General features: G+C 36.8%; 1 protein-coding gene across 4 annotated transcripts in view; it reads right to left on the reverse strand.

Moving 5' to 3' along the window:
* ANKRD11 (ankyrin repeat domain containing 11) overlaps positions 1-23257 on the reverse strand; it is a 257700-nt gene that overhangs the window by 27326 nt on the left and 207117 nt on the right. For 3 of the 4 annotated variants that reach the window (XM_007477320.3, XM_056810956.1, XM_007477321.3), the window contains 4 exons: positions 3122-3292; positions 2408-2611; positions 618-760; positions 125-272 (listed from right to left, as the gene is read on the reverse strand). In XM_007477320.3, the coding sequence (XP_007477382.1) occupies positions 125-272; positions 618-760; positions 2408-2611; positions 3122-3292 (666 nt within the window). Of the gene's footprint in view, positions 1-124; positions 273-617; positions 761-2407; positions 2612-3121; positions 3293-3873; positions 3971-23257 lie in introns of all 4 variants that reach the window. The other variant, XM_007477322.2, reaches the window with a different exon arrangement.

Genomic DNA, 23257 nt, shown 5'->3' on the forward strand with positions numbered 1-23257 from the left:
GGTCACCTTGGAAGCCCGAATGGTTTTCTGATCATAACTACAGTAATTAGCCATCATCTCTCTTTTTTTAATGATACAATTTCACACCCACATTTATAAATACACAACAAAGTCATCTTCTTACCTGTTGAGCTCTCTTCACTAGAAGTATAGGTACCCTTCCCGAGTAAGAGATTCACCATAGTAGGAGAATTGGCAACTTTCAAAGGTGTCTCTCCCTTCCTGTTACTCTGATGAGGATTGCCTCCATATCGTAACAGTAACTTCACCACCTAACAAAACGAACACAATTTTTGAAACTGTCAAAGAATGTTTTCTGGGAAATGTAGTTGACTTGTACTGGTACAAAATTGTAAACAGGGATTGTAAACTAGAACTCTGACTGTAGTTTTCCCCTTAAGAAAGCACACAGACAAAGAACAGTGAGGAAACAGGAACTTGGAGATGGTAATGAGAATACAAAGAAGCCAAGTATTACTGTTAAGATGTCAAAAGAAATGGGCTATGGAGAATAAATTATCTCTCATTTATATATCTGTCTGAAGGGTAGTTGTTCATAGAAAAGAAAGAAAAATGGTAAGACAAGAAACAACCACTAAGAAAATGAGATTACTAACCTTGTAGTGACCATTATTGGCTGCATCATGCAGTGGAGTATCATCATCCAACCCCTTTGTGTTGACTTCAGCACCTGCAGCAAGCAACTGCTTTGCAACATCATAGTAACCTCGGTTACATGCCTCATGCAATGCTGTCCAGCCTGAAAATGGACACGTGATATTTAATACTGCTGAAAGAATGATAATCTGTGGGAAGCTTTTGAAAAACAGAACTCCTAGACTGTTAAAACTGTATCATATCCATTGGTAAGCCATGAATTTATATTAGATCAGTGCAAGATACCTCTGAATGGATTGGTGGGTGAAATGACTGCTGAAAAACTTAGGGGGAAAGTTTCTTTTAGATTTACATGTCCCAAAAACTTCATTCTTCTCAACTTTAATGAAATAAATCTATGAATACAAGACTGTTTCTGAGAGGAACTTCTGTTAACCACGTGAATAATCTTGGGACAATCTGGGTAAACATCTGAATTGAATGGACCAATTCTCCAACAGTGCTCAATAATTTTTTTCAGTGATATTGGGGGAATTCTTTTTGATTTAACAGAGAAAAATAAAATTCAGAGGCTCAGCTACAGAAACTTACCCTAATAGAGAATCATGTCTTCAAATAACATAAACTAACACTTTAAAATTCTATTCTCAGGCATATTTTGGGAATAAAAATGGGGTACTTTTTTTTAAGCCTTTAACCTTCCATCTTGGAATCAGTACTGTGTATTGGCTCTAAGGCAGAAGAGTGGTGAGGGCTAGGCAATAGGGGTTAAGTGACTTGCCCAAGGTCACACAGCTGGAAAGTATCTGAGGCCAGATTTTAACCTAGGACCTCCCATCTCTAGGCCTGACTCTCTCAATTCACTGAGCCTGGGGTACGTTTTTTAAAGGAATGAATCCACTGCCTTTATATTTCCCATGAAATGATTGTTATGAGTCTCAGAAGTCAAATTAGACATGCATGTTCATCTATGTGACAGGAAAAACCCTATTTGTACAAGAAAAGATGCTACTCTTAACTGAAACACCTTTTCCCAAGCCCTGAAAAATTAGTTCCTCCAAACAAAAAATATCCATGCAGTTTCTTCAACAGTTACAAAATATCATTGATGGAAAGAATGCTGCAAGAAAGCATCACTGTTCAACCTCATTTTCAATTACTTTTGAGTTTCTGCTTCCTCTGCTTTTTTTCTTACTCTTCATAAAAATATTATTAATATAGAAATAAGATGAATAAACCTCTTTTAATATGTACATTCTACTGTAAGGGAATTTTTCTTCCATTCAGTTTTTTTCCCTGAAAAATGCAAACCTTGTCAAAACCTTAAGAATCAGAACTCAATTAAACATGCTGATATACCCTTTTCTCTACCTATAGTTAGCTGATGCTAGATTTAGTATAAGACATTCACTTTTGTGTGAGAATGGTTGATCTGGAAGGGACCTAAGAAACCTCATCCTACTCAAAATATAAACTCTATGAAGCCACAAACTACTTGTCTAGACTCAGTCCATAGCACCAAGCACACAGCCTAGAACATAAGATATTAAGTCTGTTGAACTGAACCAAACTGAGTAAGGAAAGAACCAAATCTCTGAAAGGGTCAATCACTTACCTGAGATGACACTCTTGGGACTTAGTATCTTGGGATACTAAGGAACTTGGCACTACGCCTAGGATTTGGTTCACACCACCAAGCTGCCTCAGGGATAAGCTGGCTGCCATTCCGCCTACAAATGGACAGCCTGGCAATAGGCCCAGAGAATAGACAATCTCACACTAAGGTTACCTGCAAAGTCTTTCACGTTGACATCAGCTCCCTCATTGATGAGCTCCTTGATGCGCCGGGCATCGCCTCTGATGGCAGCTCGATGCAGTCGAGTTTCTCCACGCTCATTTCTCTTATTTACTTTATCTTTGGTTTTGGAGGCAGAGTTAGGAGTTCCCTTCTGACAAACTGTAGACTGAGAGGGATGCTTTGGTGTTGTGTCTACTGCTCAACAAGATCATAAGGGAAACATTTTACCAGAAAGGAAACCCACAGAGGGAGCTGTTGCAGCGTTCACTGGCCAGACACCCAAATCTTTCCTCTAAGTAGCTATGAAACCTGGGCATGACTTTGTAGGGAAACTGTAGGAGGTTTAAAGCTTTATGGCTGGGGTAAATTACTTAGTACTTTTATTTTGTAAACAAGACAAGTGGAGAGCCAAGACCAAACAGATTTTTTTTGTTGTTGCTTTTAACTATATGGGGAGAAAGAAAAACTCCATGTGGGACACCATGGGCAATATACTATCTTAAGTGCAATGGGGATATGTGGGATATTTTCAGATATATTTCCTAAAGAGGTTATTTTATTGAATGAAGTCCTAAATCAGAAGGACCAAGCTTATGAGCTGAGCTATTCCACCCATGGCAGGAGCTCCCAGAGGCAGAGTCCCCAGTACCATCCACCCCAGCAGTCCTAACACTTCACCCACAAAACCCCGACTTCAAAGCTCACCTGGGCTATTTGCAGACTCCTCTGCTGTCATCTGCATGAGAAGGGCGACCTGCTGGCGCTCTGAGAGTGGATAACCTGCTCTAATTCCAGATAGCCCCATTCCAAACAGTAAACCAGGTTTCCTGGTGGCGGGCTCCTTTTTAATCCTCTTCCGCTCAGGACCCTGCTTTTCTGTGAGGTATGTGAAAGGAAAAAGAAAAGGGAGGGGAAGATTTCATCTGGTGGAAACTTTCACAACTGAAATACTGAGTAATTTTTAAGGGATGAACTAATAGCAGCACTTTCATTCAATCTGACAGCTTAAAGAACAAAAAGAAAGGTCATTGAGTATTAAAAAAAAAAGTCAGAAGCACTGATGACCACAAATGACTCTCCTGGCATTATTTCTGAAATGTAAAGCAATTTAAATGCTTTACAAATCAGCTAACAAATTCAATGCTAAAACTTCAAGCTAGCAAACCCCACTGTGCCTTGGTAGTAAAATACACAAGGTACAATCTAATTTGCTTTTCTGAACTTTTCAATAACATTTGGGGACAAAAAAAAAAGGTAGATGGGGAGCCTTGCTTAAAATCATTATCTTCTAGTCTGGGTCAGTTTGCTTGCACTTAAAGCAAGTTTTTAGCCATTAAAAGTAGAAGTAGCTATTAACATTTCTCTCCCTCCCCTTCCCCCCTCCCAAATAATGCAGAGGTAAAAAGGGGGAAATAGTTCAAAATAAATAAGTCAAGGCCAACTGATCAGTACTGTACCTTTCTTCTTGCTTCTAGGAACCTCCATTTCATGCCATGATGCTTCGAGGAGTGTACCAGCCTTGTAGTACCACAACATGGACTGAACTGGAGGCATCTAAAAGCATCAACACAAAGCACTAACAAGATACAATGTAACAGCTCTGAAATGTTTCCATCTCATTCTCTTCATAATAAAACAAATCCTCGACTTAGTGTCTGAACCGTTACAAAATATCCTGTCAATTGGTAGCAAAAACACATTGTGCTTTTCTTCCTTTTTTTTTTAAAGGGAAAGGGGGCAGGAATGGGCAGGGAATACCTTCAATTTCTTTACAGATGTTTTCTACTGACTGACAACAGGAAGTCTCTAATCTCTGGCTTCCTGATCAAGGCCCCACCAAAGCTCCAGTCAGCCAGCACTAGCCTAGGCAGGGCACCTGGTATCTCAGGAGAAAGATGGGTCCTTTCCGTTAACTGCAAATCCTGGCCATGACTGCTTTTCAAAAGCAATCTTGTGATGGGCCTCATAGGGAAAGTTAACCTAAATGAGGAGGTTTTTCCTGAAGGTATTTCTCTACCACAGAAATCTTTACTTTTTTTGGAATATATCTTAAAGTCAACATGGTCAGTTTTCATAATTCCAAGTGATATCTGGCTCCCCTTCAAGTACTTTTGAAGTGAATAACAGTTCTTAGAAATCTTTTTTTTTTTTAATATGAGTCAAGAAAACAGTTAAATCTTGGCCTGTTCTGTTACTGAAGGTTTAAAAGAGGGTTTTATTGCTTCAATATGATGTCATCTAAATTCACAAAAGCCAAAACAATTTGTAATGGTTTCAAGGAAGAGCAGTTTGGGGTAAGAGGGAGAATACTATAATACTCCATCTCTCAAAGAAGTCATTCCCTCAAAGAGGCTAATTTTTTGAAGATTTGTTTTGTTTATTAAGTTGACTTTGCTGGAAAATTTATAAACTGTTTTTGTGTTACTTGGTCCCCCTAAACATACATATTTAAAGGTAACTGGCTTTATAAATAATTGGTAAATCTCCCTAAATACAGAGGGCCAAGAGAACCTGGTGGGGAAAATGGAAAGATTCCATGAGGTCAAGAGACAAAATAAATTCCAAAAAGGGTGGCTTACTAGAGAAAACTTCTCATTCTGGAGACACATAAACAAGCACCAAAAACAAAACAAAACAAAACAAAACAAAACAAAACAAAACAAAACAAAAACAAACCAAAAAAAACCTAGCAAGGCTAGTCTAGATTTTTCTACCTTTGCATTCTAAAGCACAGAAAGACATAATGATGCCTGGATACAGAACTTGTGAACTTATAAATATAATATCTCCCTAAAAGGTCCAAAGGCTAAAGGGGTCCCATGTTTTAGAATAATAAACTTTTAGTAGTGTTACTATCTATTAATTCACCTAAGAATCTAGGGATCTTTAGAATATGTGAAAGACTTTTTAAAAAGTGGTATGGAAAAATAACTACCAAATTTCAGCCAAACTAAGACTGTGGTTCAAACTCAAATAGAAATGGGTACCACTAAATCATATAGAAAACCACATATTAACATTACCTATGCTCTACTGTATTTTTAGTTATTTTGCTAAATATTTCCCAATGGCATTTTAATCTGATTTGTCACAGCAAGGAGTCAGAATAAATGACAACAATTCCAGATGCCCACCCCCCTTTTTTTCCTGCAAACTCAAAAACATTGCCTAGCAGCAAAAATTTCAGGATGGCATAAGTCAATATTAAAGAGATCCTTTCCAAAAACTTTACCAACCTCAAATTTATTTCTATGTAGTTGTACAAAACTTAATACATATGGATATCTATGTATCTATTCTGGTGATCTAAATAATATGATTACATGATGTCTTTCTCTCTCCCTGATGCCCATTCTGGAAGTTGTAAGGAAGGGTAAGATTGCTATAGAAATCAGTTACAGATGTCACACTATATGTAACAATTAATTACAAGTAACTATATTCTGCCACACCTATATACTTATTAGTCTTCTAAAAAAATAGTAGTTGTGTTCAACTATTCATGACTCCATTTGGGGTTTTCTTGACAAAGGTATTAGAGTTCTTGCCATTTCCTATTCCAGTTCATTTCACAGATGAAGAAACTGAGGTAAACAGGGTAAAGTGACTTGCCTAGGTCACACAGCTAGTAAGTGTCAGAGACTAGATTTTAACATAAAGATGAATCTTCTGGACTCCAATCCCAGTACCTTATCCACTGTGCCACCTAGCTGCCCCTATGTAAAATAGTACCTGAACTAATTTTGTTTAAGGATAATCTGACAGAATATTTCCAGGCATCAAAGATTTCCATAAGAGTAAGGAGATTAGGCTGAGAACATAGGTTATAACTGTAGAATGGAACATCTTTAATCAATAAGAAACTGACTAAAACAGGAGCCAACAATCTTTCAATATTACTGGGCTAGAAAATATTTGTACAACCCAGTGGAATTGCTTGTTGCTTCTGGGGGAGGGGGGAGGGGGAAGAAAATGAATCATGTAAACATGGAAAAATATTTTAAAAATAAAGAGTTACTGAGAAAAGCTAGTAAGTACATCTCAGGTGGTATGGTTTTCATAAGGAGATCCTTATAAACAAAGGAATTAAGGCATGCTGGTAGAGAGTAACTAGTATATATGGCCCTGAAATTTAGCCTGCATATATTTGAGATTTGAACCAAAAAACTCCCAACCCCTGGTCAAGGGCCATGAATACCATGAACATTATCAAAAGTCACCCAATGATCATTTATTAAGGAGTTGTGCATGTTGGCTGTGGAAATAAAGGACAAAAAAGCTGGACTTGCTCTCCAAGTTATGAGCCTAAAAGGCATGCAAACAATTGTGGATAAAAAGGGGGATTAGGAAAAGCTTCCAGGAAAAGAGGAGCCCTGATATAACTCAGGAAGCTACTGTCAGGTGGTTAAGTAGAACAAGTGAGTATCTTGTACAAGAGCACCAGATCACATCTTTGCAAGTCAAAAGGATTCTGAAGTTAATAGGGACACACAATTGGAGGTAACTGAATAAGGGGAGGGGGGAGACAGTCAGAGCTGTGCATTTGGAAGATCCACTGACAAACAAGAGGAGGATGAATTAGAGGAGAGAAGAGACTTGAAGTAGATAGACCAACCAGGAAGCTACTGTAATATGGGTGGGTGAGAGAATATATAATAAAGAATATAATGTGGTTGACTTAAGACAAAGGTGGTATCTTTGAAAGTAAAAGTATCCCTTACATTGTGACTTTGCCCACCACAGTTTATATATTGCAGGTTAGCATAAGAAATTAAACCGGAGTTTTGAGGAAGCTGAAGACAGCATTTGGAAGGTCAGCAGACCTTAAGTTTAGCAACTCATAAATGCATAACATATGTATAGAATTGTATAACAACATTTTACTTTTTAATATATATATATATATTCTTTTTTTTTAAGTTAAAATAAATAAAAAGTTAAAGTTTATGAAAAGACCGCAAAGGTCAGCAGATGACACACTAGAAATATAGAGATGTCTTTAAAAGTTTAGCAACTTATAAATGCATATAAGGTTCTGTAAACACTCCATTAAAGAAAAAAATTCAGCCTTCTCTGGCACAAAGGAAGGGAGAAAAAAAATTTTACTCAGATAATCCAGATCACTGGTGAAAGGAGCAGCCCCATCCCAACTGCCACAATGTAGAAGGGATAATAAAGTAAGAGAGAACTGTCACCACAGTAGACTATCTCCAAAGCCCTTCATAAACAAGCCACCTCCTACCCTTTCCAGTCCTCTTTAGACTTTACTCTCCTAGGGCAAGTTACTTACACAATTAGGTATGAGAATGGATTTGAACTCGGGTCTTTGTGACTAAGTCCAACATTCCTTCTACTCATTATATTACGCAAATGTTCCACTCCCCAATCACCAAACAAGTGATGAACTCCACTGGCATAATGACTTTTCCCTAAAGGATCAATGAGATCTCAGAGATAATTTCTTTTAAAAAATCTCTAGTGTTGGAGGCAGCTGGGTAACACAATGGATGGAGAGCCAGGCCTAGAGATGAGAGGTCCTAGGTTCAAATCTGGCCTCTGATACTGCCTAGCTATGGACAAGTCACTTTAACCCCCATTGCCTAGCCCTTACCACTCTTCTGCATTGGAACCAATCAATAATATTGATTCTAAGGTGGAAGGTAAGGGCTATAAACAAAGGTCTGTAGTGCTTATTACATGGTAAATACTTAATTCTTACTGCATGAATGATCATATGACACAGTGAAACAAAGTGACAAAATTAGGAATCAAATTCCAAGCTCTTCTTCTAATCTACTCTGTGGCCATAAAGTAGTCACCTTCCTACACACACTTTACTGTCTTTTTCTTGTATTTTAAATGCCACTGTCAAAAAGAATCAGATGTGATAATTATGATTTTGAAAAATATAAAATACTCTAGCTGTGCAATGAATTATTAGTGTTTTATGGCAGATTTAATGAGCACAAGAATAATTTCCTTAATTTCTGCCTTATGGTTCATGAAGTTCCCTTTAGATCTAAACAATAGTGTGGTTCAATTATGGCCACAGTTTGTTTAATGTGAAGTCTTATTTCTGTGTCTGGCCTGTCTATGAAAGGTTCTGGTCTTAGATGAACCCTCATTGCCTAGTCCCTAACTAGTCTTCCACCTTGGAACCAATACATGATATTAATGATTAAGTTGGAAGATAAAGCTTTTTTAAAGGTTAATATATTAATATATTTGAAGTTGAAATAGATTATCCTGTAGTTTGATCTGTAATGGGTAGAATTCTGTAAAAGTAATAGAGTATATAATAAAATAAACAGAATAAATAAAAATAAATAAAAAATAAATAGAGTAATAAAGATCCAGAATCAAAATTGATCCTTTTTACTGACATTTACTATCTTATGTGACCAAACACAAATCACTTAAAAGCTTTCCATCTTAATTTTCTAATCTGTAAAATGGGGATAATACCTATTAAAGTACCTATGCTTCACAGAACTGCTTTAGTTTAGTGTAATTTACTAATATAAAGATGGTTTTCCAACTAGCCCAGAAAAAAAAGCCAACTTCGAATTCAATGCAGCTGAAACCAACTTTACTTTCCCTTTGATTCATTTACGATTACTTCCCTGTAGGGTATGTTCAAATCTGCACATTACTGGGACATTGCATTTTGCTCATTTAACTCTTTTCTCAACTTGTCTCCTTGAGGAACTCATTCATTCTTACCATGATCAGTTATGAGGAACATTCCCAAATCTACATTTTTTACAGTTGTGACAACCAACTACTTAAAGTGAAGGGAAGTCAGTGATTTAAATATGTTTTCCTCTTTGAACTTCTAAAGCTAATCTTCTCCTTATCCACTGTATGACATGGGCAAAATGTTCATACATATGACTATTATTCTTAAAGTAGGTGAAAGAATACCAAATTGAACAGTTTGGTCTTTAAAAGTAAACTGTATCGGGACATTCTGAGAGAGAAGACTTCCTGAGGTTCAGGAAGAAACAGAATGAGCTTCCTTCACTGTGAATTTGTTAAGGGAAATTTTCACTATGATCCCTCTGTAGAATAAGGGTGACATTGGATTCTTAAGAGGCAATGACAAAAATTTGAGTCTGGGCTTACTGGCTTGACTCTTACCCAAAGTTCAACCTACAGAGAGACTCACTGACAAACGGTCCACCAGGAGGAGAAAGAATTGAATAGTCAGAGCAACTTATGAAACCCTCCACTTAATACATGATGGGCTAATATTTAACATTAGTGGAAGAAGAACTCACAAAATTGAAATAACAGATCTTCTAAATAATTAAAGCATTTATACAAAAAAAAAAACCCATACCTTTAAAGTTTTCATTTTAATTGAGAATAAAGGCAGTATGCTAAATTATTGCTGTCTTTTGGTTTCTGGAAGAAAAAGGAAAAGACAGAGAAGCCCACTGAGAAATTTACTAAATATTTTGAAAATCCAGCTAATCTTCATTAATGTCATACCTCCCCACCTCCCTTCTTTCTCATGTTCTACCCTAGACAAGCTCTTACAAGGACTGAAGCAAATGTGTTATTCCTGCCTCTCTCATTGTTCTGAGAACCTTAATTGAATGTTCTTCCTTTCTTTGTGTTGCCCTTCAATACAACCCCAGCCACCTTCTCTAGTTAAAAGGCACTGAGTTCCAGATGCTCCTTCACTTGCTGCCTCAAATCCTGACCCTACTTTAAATCTGAAATTAATCAATACAAAGAATATAAATGTCAGTCACAAAAGAAACAAAGAAATGTTGAAATTACCAGTTTCCATGCAAATACATACTTAGTTATAACTGCATGAATCCTATTGTTTTAAATTTTTCCTTTAGGCTATAATTTATTTTATTTGTTTGTTTATTTGTTTGTCTATTTATTTTTAGGTAAAGCCTTTACCTTCAATACTGTGTATTGGTTCCAAGGCAGAAGAGTGGTAAACACTAGGCAATGGAGTCAAGTGACTTGTCCAGGGGCACACAGCTGGGAAGTGGCTGAGGCCAGATTTAAACCCAGGACCTCCCACCTCTAGGTCTGGCTCTCAATCCACTAAGCTACCCAGCTGCCCCCTTCATTATAATTTTTAAAGATGCTTTGTCAAGGAACTACAACAGTAATACATATACCAACAATTATTGCTAAGTGCTCTTTAATGATATAGATATTTGCTGCTACCATAATCAATATAGTCATTTTAACTTTTAAATCCTCACCACTTAACAGAAAATAAAATAAAATATTCCCAAGGGCATATCAATGGGAAAAAAACACCAATGTTTATAAATGAATTCTACTTTAATCTTAATAGATAGCTAGACCTAATATATAAGCTCAGTAATCCCAAGATTAATTCTCTCATAGATATCAGGGAAAGTTTGGTCATCTTTCAGAACTTTCAATAGAGCAAGGGAAAAGTACAAAAAGTTGGCTTTTCAAATTAGATGTGCTGTTGCCCCAAATAAAACTGTTTCTCCTGACACTCTACTCATTTAAAGCATGAAAAATATTTGGGACCCGGGGTGGAGGTGGGGGTGGGAGAGACTTTATGCCCACAAAAAAAATCTTGAGACAAATAACTAAATCTTCCAATCTAGTTTTTTAATCCCCTAGAATTCTAGTGCCACTAATATTTCTGCTTTATCAAAGAACTCTCTAATTGCTCTAAGAAGGCTAAAATCCTCATTCTTTTTTTTTCCTCATTACACCCTGTTTTCTCAACTCTTCTCTCTCAGTGCACTTCCAAAATCTCCACCTGATCCCAGCTGCAGCTGGCTGCTAAAAGTAGCAGATAAGCCATTGCCCATCCCAAGGGGCCCAGAGGGCATCCTTACTACTCAGACCCCATGTGAATGCCTTAACATTCACCCTAGACTCACTTCCAAGCTGTCATGGGACTCAAATAGCCCAAATAATGACAGTTGTAAGGCAGGCCTTGTGTTAGTCTCATCTTTGACTCTGGCCCAAGTTGAGTGAAGACAAAGTACAAAAGAGCAGAAAGCCATTAGAGAGCAGTGTTGAGCTGTTGGATTCTCCATGCTTGGAGAAAACTTTTTGGCTTTGCCAGAGTTTTAGGCTTATGCATTCCAATATAGATTCATTCAAGCTGGCAAAAAAGCACAGCCTATGTCTTATATAACCTTAAGTGGAAAAAAGCTTTTCTGTGTTTTTCAGTGGCAAGAAAATCATTCCCTCCTCCCAAGTAATTTTTGGGCATTACAACCCTACCTGAGTATGCAGTCCAACTTTACTTTCCATACCAAAAGGCATGGAAAATCAGTGAAAAGCTTTTTTTTTTCCAAGAAATTTTTGCAGAGCTAAAATTGTTCATTCAAAACAGCTCTTAACTTTAACCATGAAAGAACTATTAAGTATACAGACATTATAATCAAAAGATTATTTACTCTGCCCAAATGAACTGCTTAAACTTGACAGGGCATTAGAATGAGAACTTCTGAGAGGTAGGGGGGAATTTTTATTTCTACATGTCTACCTCCCCTGCCTCCATCACCTGAACAAAGAAAAAGGGGGAGGAGGGGTTCAAATTAACCTATATAATGCTGGGCCTCCTCCAAAGTTCCCTACTTTCTAATTTTTCTGTATTAAAACAATGGAATTACTTTCATTTGTTTGATGTACTGCCTTCCAATAGCGAAACCAGCATCCTGAGACTTCTCATTCTGTGATTCTTTTCCACGTCCTCCAATAAAACCTTCACGGAGAGTCTATGCAGCCCACTTTGAGAGAGGTTTTTTTCCAGTCTTTAAATATTTCATGAGTCGCAATGTGGCAATCAGACAATTCATATTTCATCCCCCACTCTTGCCACCTGACTTTTGTAATTGTACACTTCTTCAAAGATATATTTTATATCATTTTCCATTACTCATTGATTATCACCAATTTACCCTGTCATGAGCTCACATAGGTATTGCATGTTGTCTCCTTGAGAGCAGGTGCTGTCTTTTATTCTTCTATATACCCCCATTGCTTAGTACTATACCTGCTATGGAGCAGAAACCTTAAAAATCTTTTTTGACTAAGCTAGAGAGACAGATCATTAAACATTTAAAATGTGAACCTTCTGACGAACTCACACAAGAAAGCATAGAAGGAATAATTAATGTTTATTTGAGATTAAGCCTTTTGGGTACATCTAGTAAAGAATCCAGGCAGGTCATTACATTTCAACCTCAAAATGGCTCCTTCCAAAGCGTTTTTCACTTCACTTTCAGTTGATGTGATTGTCTCATAGCAATTTCCTGGGTATATTTTTTCAAATGGTCTGGGTTCTATGAAGAGACTTACAACATTCTCTGGGCTTCTAATGAAAGTGAAATGGAAAATGACTTCTGAAAGAAGCTTCTCTGCTATACCCTTGGTGTGATGACATATTTCCTTCATTCTTTATGCCTATTTTTAGGGAAGGCTGTGGGCATCCCTATGCTTTTTGTTAGTATGACATTTCCTGTTGTATAATGGATAAACAACTTTTTTCCTTTCCTGGTCCCACTATTATATTATAGACAAATTGGACCTGATTGTCACATTTTAAGATTTTTATAAAACTCCCTGGTTTCTTTCCAAATAAGCACTACAATAAAATAATAATCCACACTAAGGTAGAAGCAAACAAGAGTCTATCTTTGATTTTCTTGGTCTCCATCCTTCCCCTACTTTATTAATAGCATTTGACTCAATCCTCAAATTCTAGTGTTTATTAGTTTTTGTTTCATATGCTGGCTCCAATTCTCATGCTATGCATAAAACTTGCAAAAGGTACAAAATATGCCAAAAATGAGGACAAGCCTTTCTTCTTTCAAGAAGCTAAACAAATAAAAATCAGGACTATATTACTTGATACAGGCTAGAATTGATGTTATCATCATGCAACCTCCTGCAAAAGGTAATATACAGGGGAAAAGTAGATATTTGAATGACCTCCTTGATTTTATAGACCAAATTTCAAATATAGCCTGCAACTTACACATCTATTATCTTCTATATGAGATTTAATGGAAACTAAGCAAGGATAGTGTATCAGAAAAACTGAACATAAACTTCAGAATCTGAAAAGAACAGAAAAGCCATCATACTTGAACAATAACAAATTACAAACAGTTAAAAAAGACAATGAACTCAACATGAACTGAGCCAATATGAGATTGACAAAGAAATGTTGGACAAGTGGCTAAATCATGTGGCTTTATTTACAGAAGCAAGGAGTTTAGGATAGTGATTCTAAAACAGGTCATTGCCCCACATTAATTATAGAAAGGTTATTCTTAAAAAGCCTGGACATATTGATCAATGCAGATCATGACAGAAACAGTACAAACTGTACTGGCTACAAATCCAAAACTTGTTCTCTTTAAAAGACTCACTTGATAATTTCCATTCTATAAACAGTCTTTGAAATATTTTTGAGACTACAACAAATGTAACTGGGACCAAAGCATCATCACTCTACTCTATATTCTGCCCTGCTTGGTTTTAATTCAATAGAACAAAATATGCCACAGTCCCTCAGCCTACCCACCCCACCTCCAAGTTAAGTTCATCAATATGATTGATATCACCATCCTCAACATCCTCTCCCCTCTAAATGAAGGGCTTGAAGATTAGTGCACCAAACTCCTCTAAATGCCTCATAGATAGTACAATTGGACTCTCAGATCATTTATCTTTGCATGTGCTGCTCTGCCTGGTTTCAACTCCAGGAAACAAGCTGGTGATTTTCTACTTCCCATCAGCAAGACCTGTCCCCCACCCCCCTTCAATATGTTGTCTCTCTGCCCTTCTCCAGTAGACTATAAGCTCCTCCAGGACAGGAATTCTTTCTCTTTATCAACTATATCCAGAGCTTAGCACAGTGCCTAGTACATAATAGGTGCTTAATAAATGCTTTTTGGATTGGATTGGATTATCAAAGAAAAAACTGATAACCACAATCATCCAGACATAATATTGATACATAAATATCTGGGATATTTAAAATAGATGTCCTGCAAAACTCTCAGAATCTCAGAGCTATAATAGATGAAAGGCTTTCAAAACAGATCTAGCAGAAAATAAAAACTCAAAACAATAAGGAACAGAATGAAGTGCATATCTTTTTGTTCTCCTACTGGAACTGCCCCCAAAGATGCATTCAATGAACACTCCCCAAAATATATATATAGGGGAAGAATATAATGATGAATCCCAGTACCATTTATATCTGAATTCAACTGCAAAAGATGAGAATGAGATAAATAATATATATAATTTATAAGTTATTATAAATTATATATACATATATGTATATATATATATATATATATAATTTTAAAATAGCATAATAATGAGAATGAGAAAAACAACTTCAATCACTAAAGAATTGCTAGGGATTTTCCCCCCTCATAGAGTCTAAAGTTTTCTCTAACTTCTCCTAAGTCCTCCTACTTCTGTGTTGACAAACTTATGACACATAAGCAGGTGGGAGCAGCTTCCTCCCTCCCCTATTTGGGGTAAGTGAGAAGTGCACAAGTGGCATGAGGGTACAATTTGAGTACTTGGTCTCTAAAAGATTCCCCACCACTGTCCTAGATCATTCTGCCCTCTGGGGATAAGCTAAATAAATTGAATCTCTCTTTTAAGGATAGTTATTGTCTCAATTCAAAATACTTTTACTTTTCATTTGTATCCCCAGAGTTGAATACAGCACTTTGTCTCTTAGTAATTGCTTACTAAATGCTTGCTGATTGACTGACCAACAACTATTTATTAATCATCTACTTTGGAAGAAGCATTGCAAGACACTAAGGATCCCTGGCCTAAAGAAACTTAGATCAGACTGGGAGATGAAGAGCAAATAAAATAAGTAAATACAAAATAATCTGAGGCAGGGGAGAATATCACTACTCCTGGCTCAGGAGAGGAAATCTTAAATGTACCTGAAACCTTAGCTCTAAAGAAACAAAGAGTTCTAACTGGAAGACCAGGAGAGTCACATGGCAGGCTGTAATTCCTTGAGTAAGTCCTTATATAGCATGATCTCAAGGCCATTCATCATCCTAGCTTGATATCATCTGGTTGTTCTCCATTTTATTACTTCATTCCTAATATCACAAAATCTTGGAACTAGAAGGTAGTTCAGAGGTCATCTAGAACAGAGAGGTCAAACCTGCTCAAATCAGATTAAAATATAACTAGGAAATGATAAAATAAAAAATAAATGGTCAATACAACACAGATAGTTTTAATATATGGTTTTCTAAGTCAACATGTGGCCCTCAGGGATCCATTTGACTTGCCACCTCTGGCCTATAACACTTTTCCCAAAAGAAAAATTCCCAGAAGCAACTTATTCTACTTTTGAAGAGCATTATTAGGAAGTTTTTGTATACACTTAAATCAGCCTCTGTGACTTTTTACAATTTTATTTATTTAAAATATTCTTCCACGGTTCCATGATTCATGTTTTCTCCCTCCCTATTTCTTCCCTAAAGGAGCAAACAAGTGTGGGAAGGGAGTTTCCCTCATTATGTCCTTTTTGTTTTGATGTTATCAATCAGGGACCTGGAGATCCTTTACCATTGAGATATGCAAGGATAGACAGGTCCTCAGAGAAAGGAAGTTGAAACCAAGAAGACTGGAAACTGATCCCATAGGCACTGCCCCACCCACCAACGGGTGGTGCCAGACAAATTAAGGAACTATGATTGGTTACTGAGATAGGATGTAGGAGAGCTAGTAGGTGAAGAAAACTGCTTATAAAGGGAGACCCAGGTTCTGCTCTCTCTCATGCTCTTCTGGCTAGAGTTTGGAACCTGGAGGAACACCAGTGGGTGGTGAACTTCAGTCTATCAAAGGGCATATAGGGGAGTAAGCTAATAAACTCTTTACCTCTTTCCTACATTTCCCTCTCTTTACTATCACTAATTTGACATGATAAAGCTACTAAAGCTACTAGCAGCCTGATAATTTAATTTAAATTGTTACACAAGCAACTCCACTGGGTTATACATGTATTATGTAACTTAGTAAAAAAAATCAATTACTCCTAGTTTTGCCCCTAGGAGTCTAGCTTCTTCAACATACTTCATGACTGTTATCATGTTCTCCATATTTTCCCAGGTAAATGCCCACAATAATTCTAGATTGACTCTCCTATAGATAACACTCAATCAATGAACTGTAAAAATAGACTTGAATCCAGGACTTCAATCGCCAGAAGTCCTTGCTCCACTTCCCCAGAATGCTTTGTAATCTCACTGAATTCTCACCTGGGCCAAGAGCAAAATCATTATTTAAAGGGTCTCCGCCCATGGCAGGGGCTCTTCTCTTCCTGGCTCCTCTGGCAAACAGACACGTCTCATGATGTGAGTGAAATTTGGGTGGGCCTCATGGCTTGTATTTTCTTTAACCTTTGACCTTTAATAAACCTCATAAAAATAATACTCCTTGCAGAGAGAAACTAATTTCTACCTGCCTCAGCTTTCCCCAAATTTTTAATATTTACAGAACTTCCCAGAACCAAAAATAACATTCCAGAGTGTTACAAGTGAAAATTAATATATCTACCCAGTTATCAATTTTATAAAATTTATTAATAGGAAAGGTCAGCATAGTTTAAAATCTCTTTCTTACTCTAAATCCTCCAATCATGTTTCCTCTATTCTCCATTAATTTTTCTCTGCCTCACCTGTCTCTCCAGTCCCTTATTAGTCCAAAAAAAAAACCCCCCAGCTCTGCTCCACCTACTTTCTGGCTCAACCCAAGCATGCAAAGAATCCTGATGGACAGGTCAGGACTCAGGAGGGGGAAGGGATAAGATCCCTTCAGCCCAAGAGAGAGGTATACTGAGTATACCTATACATATGTGTGAGACTACCATCTATTTCTCTAGTCTAACACTCCACTTCTCTATAAATGAATCCTAAGATTTCATTCATGTTTTAAACTGCCACATCAACATGTAATGTCTACAATTGAAGACAATCTTCTAGGTATGGCCTAAGTGGGTCAGCTGAGAATGGGATGATGACTCCTCTCCCTGCCTTCATGTTCTGTTCACCAAACCTGCATCTGAGGTAGATTTGGAATCAATGTCCTTCTAGCTATATTATAGAATACTAGAATCAAAGAATTGGAATCAGTCGGAATAGACATGAGTGGCCATTTAATCCAATCGATACATGAAAAGGAATCCTTTCTATAATTCAAATAAGTGATTAGTCTTTTTATCAGGGCACAGAGTAAAGAAGAATAAATTACATCTCCAGGAAGCTCACTCCTCTTTTAGTCAGCTCTTATTGTCAGTTTTTTTCCTTACAAAAAGCCTAGATCTGCTTATTCAAACTACATACAAACAATTCTACATCACAACTTTCCCCACTGCAGTTTCCATATATACTTGAGTCAAAGTAAGAAAATAAGGGAATAGGGGAGAGGAGTAGAGAGAATGATGACACAGAAAAAGTTCAGAAATTAATTAGCCTTTGATCAAATACCCAACTTTTGTAATAAGGTAATGTAAATAACCGAATAAAAGAAAAAATTCAGACTTCTCAGGTACAAAGGAGGGCCAAAAAAATTTGAATACATTTTCCAGATTGGAGAGGGAGAGAGAGAGAGGGCCGGGGGAAGGAGGAAGGGAGAGATCAACATGAAGTAGTCTAAAACTCACTCCATATGACAATCTTTTAAGTACTTGAAGAAAGCTATCATGCACCATTTTGTTCCTTTAACAGGTTTTCTTTTTCAAGAAACCCTGACTTTATGCTTTAAAATCAATACTGTGTATGGGTTCAAAGGCATAAGAGTTTTAAGGGTCAGGCAATGAAGGTTAAGTGAACTTGCCCAGGATCACACAGGCTAGGAAATGTCTGAGGCCACATTTGAATCCAGGGCCTCCAGTCTTTAGGCCAGACTCTCAATTCACTGAGCCATCTAGCTGCCCCATAACAGATTTTATTATATCATGGACTTGAGAACTTACACAGGAAAACTTAAAACAGTAATAATTATTTTATTAATTTATATCTCCCAAACACCAATTCAGAATTTCTTTCTCTGTTCATTTTCTATCACCCTCTTTTTAAAAAACATCCTGGAACTGTAATCCTTGGATATTTGTTCTAGGTTATATTTATATCTGAGACCAATCTTGGAATTATACAAAAAACTTCCTGTCTCTCAAATTCACACATGTACAGAGAGTCAGTGTGGTATGGTGGAAATAGTACTGATTTAGAAGGTACCTGCGGGACTTTGAGAAAGTCAGTTGACTTAAATGGAGCTAAGTTTACTCCTCTGCAAAATAAAAAACTGGACTGGATGGCTTCTAAGTTTACTAAGCCCAGTGTTAAATGTACCAACTTATTTTTATACAGGAAGGCCAAGGAACTACATGTCTGAAGCTGTTCTCCAAGTGTCTCAAAGAAATCATAGCCAGTAGGATCTCTATAGGTCTAGGTCCCTGTTTGCTTATATGAAAATGTGACAACTTGAAAGAACCCCACAAGGGATTTTCAGCTCTCAAGAACAGGCATTTAAAAATAGCATATTCCTGGAGAGAACAGTAAAAGTGTGTACTGAGACTGAGAGAATACATGCATAGAAGTGAAAATAGATGATGAAAATGTGAAGGGGAAAAAGACTAGACAGGAGAGGTTTTTTTCAGCATACATCACTCCTAAAGTTAGAATGGATGGCTATGGAAACCAACCATTGTTTTATATGAGATCCTATTCATAAACTATCCCAAAGTGCCCCAATACAAACCGTTAATTTTCTTGAAAAATCCCAAGTTGCTCCTTGACATAGGAAACAAGGCTCCCCAGTTGTTTTACCCTGCTATAATGGCATCTCCATTTCCCTCTCCATTTAGGTCTTCATATAAGGCCTACTTCCTTTCAGTCCAACAAACACTTATTATGTGCCTATAAGTGCAAGGACTTAGTGGGCTAGAGACACAAAGACAAAAAAGGAAATCCAAGGCTTAAAAAAATTTGGGGGGCAGGGAAGAGAACATGGAGATGTTATGGAAGGCTTAACATGATATATACAAATTAGTAAATAACCCCTGTGAAACCATTCTAAAATAATGTCTCTTAAATTATAAAGCATTTCCTGACTAGACTACTTATCTGGCTCTTATATAATTTCTTCACAGCTAAATTATAAATCTTTGAAGGTAGGATGGAGATGATGGCTTATTGACATAGAAATACAACAGAAAGCCTTAAGTAAGGAATGATCATAGATCACTTTTGACAATTAAAATACCTACTATTTCTGAAAGGATTCCCATAGTCAACTTTTTAAAGAGTTGACTTATCTAAAATACACAGTAACAATTTATAAAATGTACAAAAAGTTTATTTCCTTTAAAATGAAGCATATTCTGGCAATAGTAGTATAATTAAATAGAATAAAATATCTTGAGTATGTCTTGTAGAGGAAAAAAATGCTGAAGTGGGTTCTTATACCTTTAGTAAAGGTCAGATCCTATCACAATGATAAAAAGTGCTTGAATTCTCTAGCTGTATCAGAAATTCAGGGACCAAAACACTGTTTGAAGTAAGTAGGTCAGTGGATGGGGTTGGAAATCTTTTTGCCATAAAGAGAATTCTTATGTATGACAATATGACATTTGGAGGTGGGCAATGTTGAATATTTCAGAATTAGTTATAAAAGTATCTAACTGCAAAATTGTGTAATGAAGAAATCTTTTCTCTGCCACTAATCAAATTCTGATAGAAACATGCATTCAAATGCTAGAAATTTTTATCTTTATATAAAACTTTATATAATGTAATTTACACAATTATTATATGGTTGGAAAAGTCAATTCTTCTATTTCTTTTTATTTTTGTAAACCCTTACCTTCTATCTTAGTGTTGATTCTCGGGTAAAAGCAATAAAGGGTAGGCAATGTAGGCTAAGTGACTTGCCATGGGTCACAATGCTAGGAAGTATCTTGAGACCATAGTTGAACCCAGGACTTCCTATGTCTAGGCCTGGCTCACACCCAGCTGCTTCTTCTTCTATTTCTTTCAAATTGGTATCCTTTTCGAAGTCCTTCTCTTCTTTCTATTATTGAGAACCATAAGAGTAATGTCTAGTTGATTTTCCTTAGTTGCCTCATTTTTTTCTATGCTTTCTTTTCTCAATCTCATCCACTAGGGTCATGACGGTGATCCTATGACACACAAGCCCAAAAGGGCAAATACAGCCCCTCTCTGTGGGTGCGCACACCTGCAGCTGCCAGTCAGAGTTCATGCAAGAGTTCACTATTAGAAAGTCAGAGAGACTCAGGGCAGAGCTGTCCCTGCCCCCCTTCCCCTCTCCATGAGCCTGAGAACATTCTTCACTTCACCCACCCCTCTGCCCAACAGCTCAATGGAAGCAAGGCAGGTGGGGTATGGCATGGGGGTGGGGTGGGGTCGAGCGTGGCATGCTGTGGGAGAAGAGGAGGGACACTTGGTCTGGGGGATGAGACAGGGGTAGGGACCAGCACTGAACTATAAAAAGATTCCTATCACTACACTAGGGGAATTCCACTAAACTAGGAATTATAATAACTTATCCTTAACGTTCCTAGGGAACTCCAGAACCAATGATCCTTGGGCATATCCTATTCTAAGTTAAGTAACACTGGTATTCCAAATATTCAGTTTTTATAAGTGATATCATTATTAATAAGCAATATATAGCAAACACTATGTAAATTTTCTAATTTTTCTCTAATCATGTTTAACCACCATTTTGTAGTGTGGTAAGTTCTTTATTTAACCAGGCTGAAATATATTTTTATCATGTGATAGTACATGATACATTCTATTAATAAATTTCCTCTACTTTTTGCAAATTTGCTTGTGACTTGAACTCTCTAAAGGAGACAAAGAGATAAGAACAAGGACATGGCAACATTAAGTCTATCTTTAGGCCTTTATATTTGTGATTACATTACATGCAAGAGGGAAGGTGATAAATGCCTAATACTGATACTTTAAATTGAAAGAGGGAGATATTTTTAGAACTTGATGAAATCACAAAAGCTATGTCTATAAAGTTTAGTTTAGTGAGAACTCTCAAAAGCTTTTTCCCTTTCTTTTCTAACTGTGCCCTCCAAGAAACAGAAGAATCTGAGAGGGATCCAGACAGATTGGGAAAGAAGAGATTGAATGCTTTGGGTGCCCAATATTTCTCCCTCTTGCTCCATACATCTTTTCAACGGAATACTATCCCAACAGTACTGTTTTCATGAAAATAGCTGAAAATTATGTCCAACTTTCTGCATTATTTCTGATGAAGACATGATTGATTTTCTTTTTCTCTCTAGGCCAAAGAAATTTATAAAACTCTTTAAATAAGCCTCAAAGACATGTACAAATGATCTAACCCTAATCTAAATTCACTAAATTTGAATGCAGTAGGTTCCATACATGATAAGATTCCTAACTGAGCATACAGAAATCTTCCCTTTATCTTAATATAGATGAAAGGTACAGGACGAAATAACTTTAGAAGGCACTGATTTTACCCATGGCTAAATAGAGTATTGAAACAGAAACACCATCCTCCACCCCTATCCAACATATTAAGATAGATAGGAAACTCAGAACAAAATCTACAGTATTCTCCAATATAATAATGCAGAATTTATAATTTCTCAGTATAGCTGGATGTATGTAACAATCAAGTGAATATCCAAAAGGCCATATTCTACCCAAAATATAGTCTACAAAAACACTATATGAATTAGAATTTCACTGCATATGGTCTGAAGACTCTTCACATATGCCATGCTCCACTAGAAAGTCATAAAGTCAACTAGAGTTACTTGGATATCTTTCATGCTGCATAAATGCTGGCTGAAGACAATTAAAATATGGTGGTTTGTCCCATCTGAATATTAAAGCCACCCTTACTCGAAGCACAGAAAGGACCAGGAGAGATGGTTATTTACCTATTTGCCTAGAAATGTCTTAGTTGCTCTAAGGGAGGCAAATACAGCTAAGTACTAATAAACAGGGAAGAGAACGGTCTGAAATATATTAGTGAAGTATATTATGACAAAATGGCTCGTGTTAAAAATTCTCAGAGTATATTTGTATATGACCAGAAGAAAAAATTCCAGGTAGACAATGAGAAATCAGGCCCATAAGTAGGGTTCAGGAATTCTAGTGCATTAGAAAAAGTTAAGGAACCACAAACTTAGGGTTTTTTTTTTTTTTTGAAATTAAGAAATTAAGGAAATTAAGAAAAATGTTCAATTATGCAAGCAACATTGTTTATATGCTATTCACCACAACAACAGCAAAAAATTAATACGGACATGGCTAATACAGAAATATATTGCATGACTCCACATGTATAACTGATATAATATTGCTTGCCTTCTCAAAGAGGAGAAAGGGAGGAGGGGAAGAAAATTTGGAACTCAAAATTTTTTTAATGCCTGTTTAAATTTTTTACATTAAATATGTCTAGAAAATATTAATGAAATAACATATTTAAACAATTTTAAAGGGAAATTAATGATTATTTGCACAATATAAGAATTGTAGCCTAAAGGAGTTAAGTTGAAGCTTGAAATGAAAACTCCAACTTCTTCCAGCAAACCTCTTGGGGTGACCACTGAACTCTTTTTAAAATACTTCATGATTAGCCAGTAATCTGGGATGTATGGGGTGTTCAGGGAGGGGTAGTATCTCTGGTATGGAGGGCTTGTCGTGCCCTCCTAGGGCAGCTCTCCAGCCTCTGACCCCCACCTGACACCCAGCTCTCACTTGTGGCTCCTAGTATCTGCTAGTATGCAGCAGCAGCCACACC

Source organism: Monodelphis domestica, chromosome 1 (genome assembly GCF_027887165.1).
Source record: "Monodelphis domestica isolate mMonDom1 chromosome 1, mMonDom1.pri, whole genome shotgun sequence".
Lineage (NCBI taxonomy): Eukaryota > Metazoa > Chordata > Mammalia > Didelphimorphia > Didelphidae > Monodelphis > Monodelphis domestica.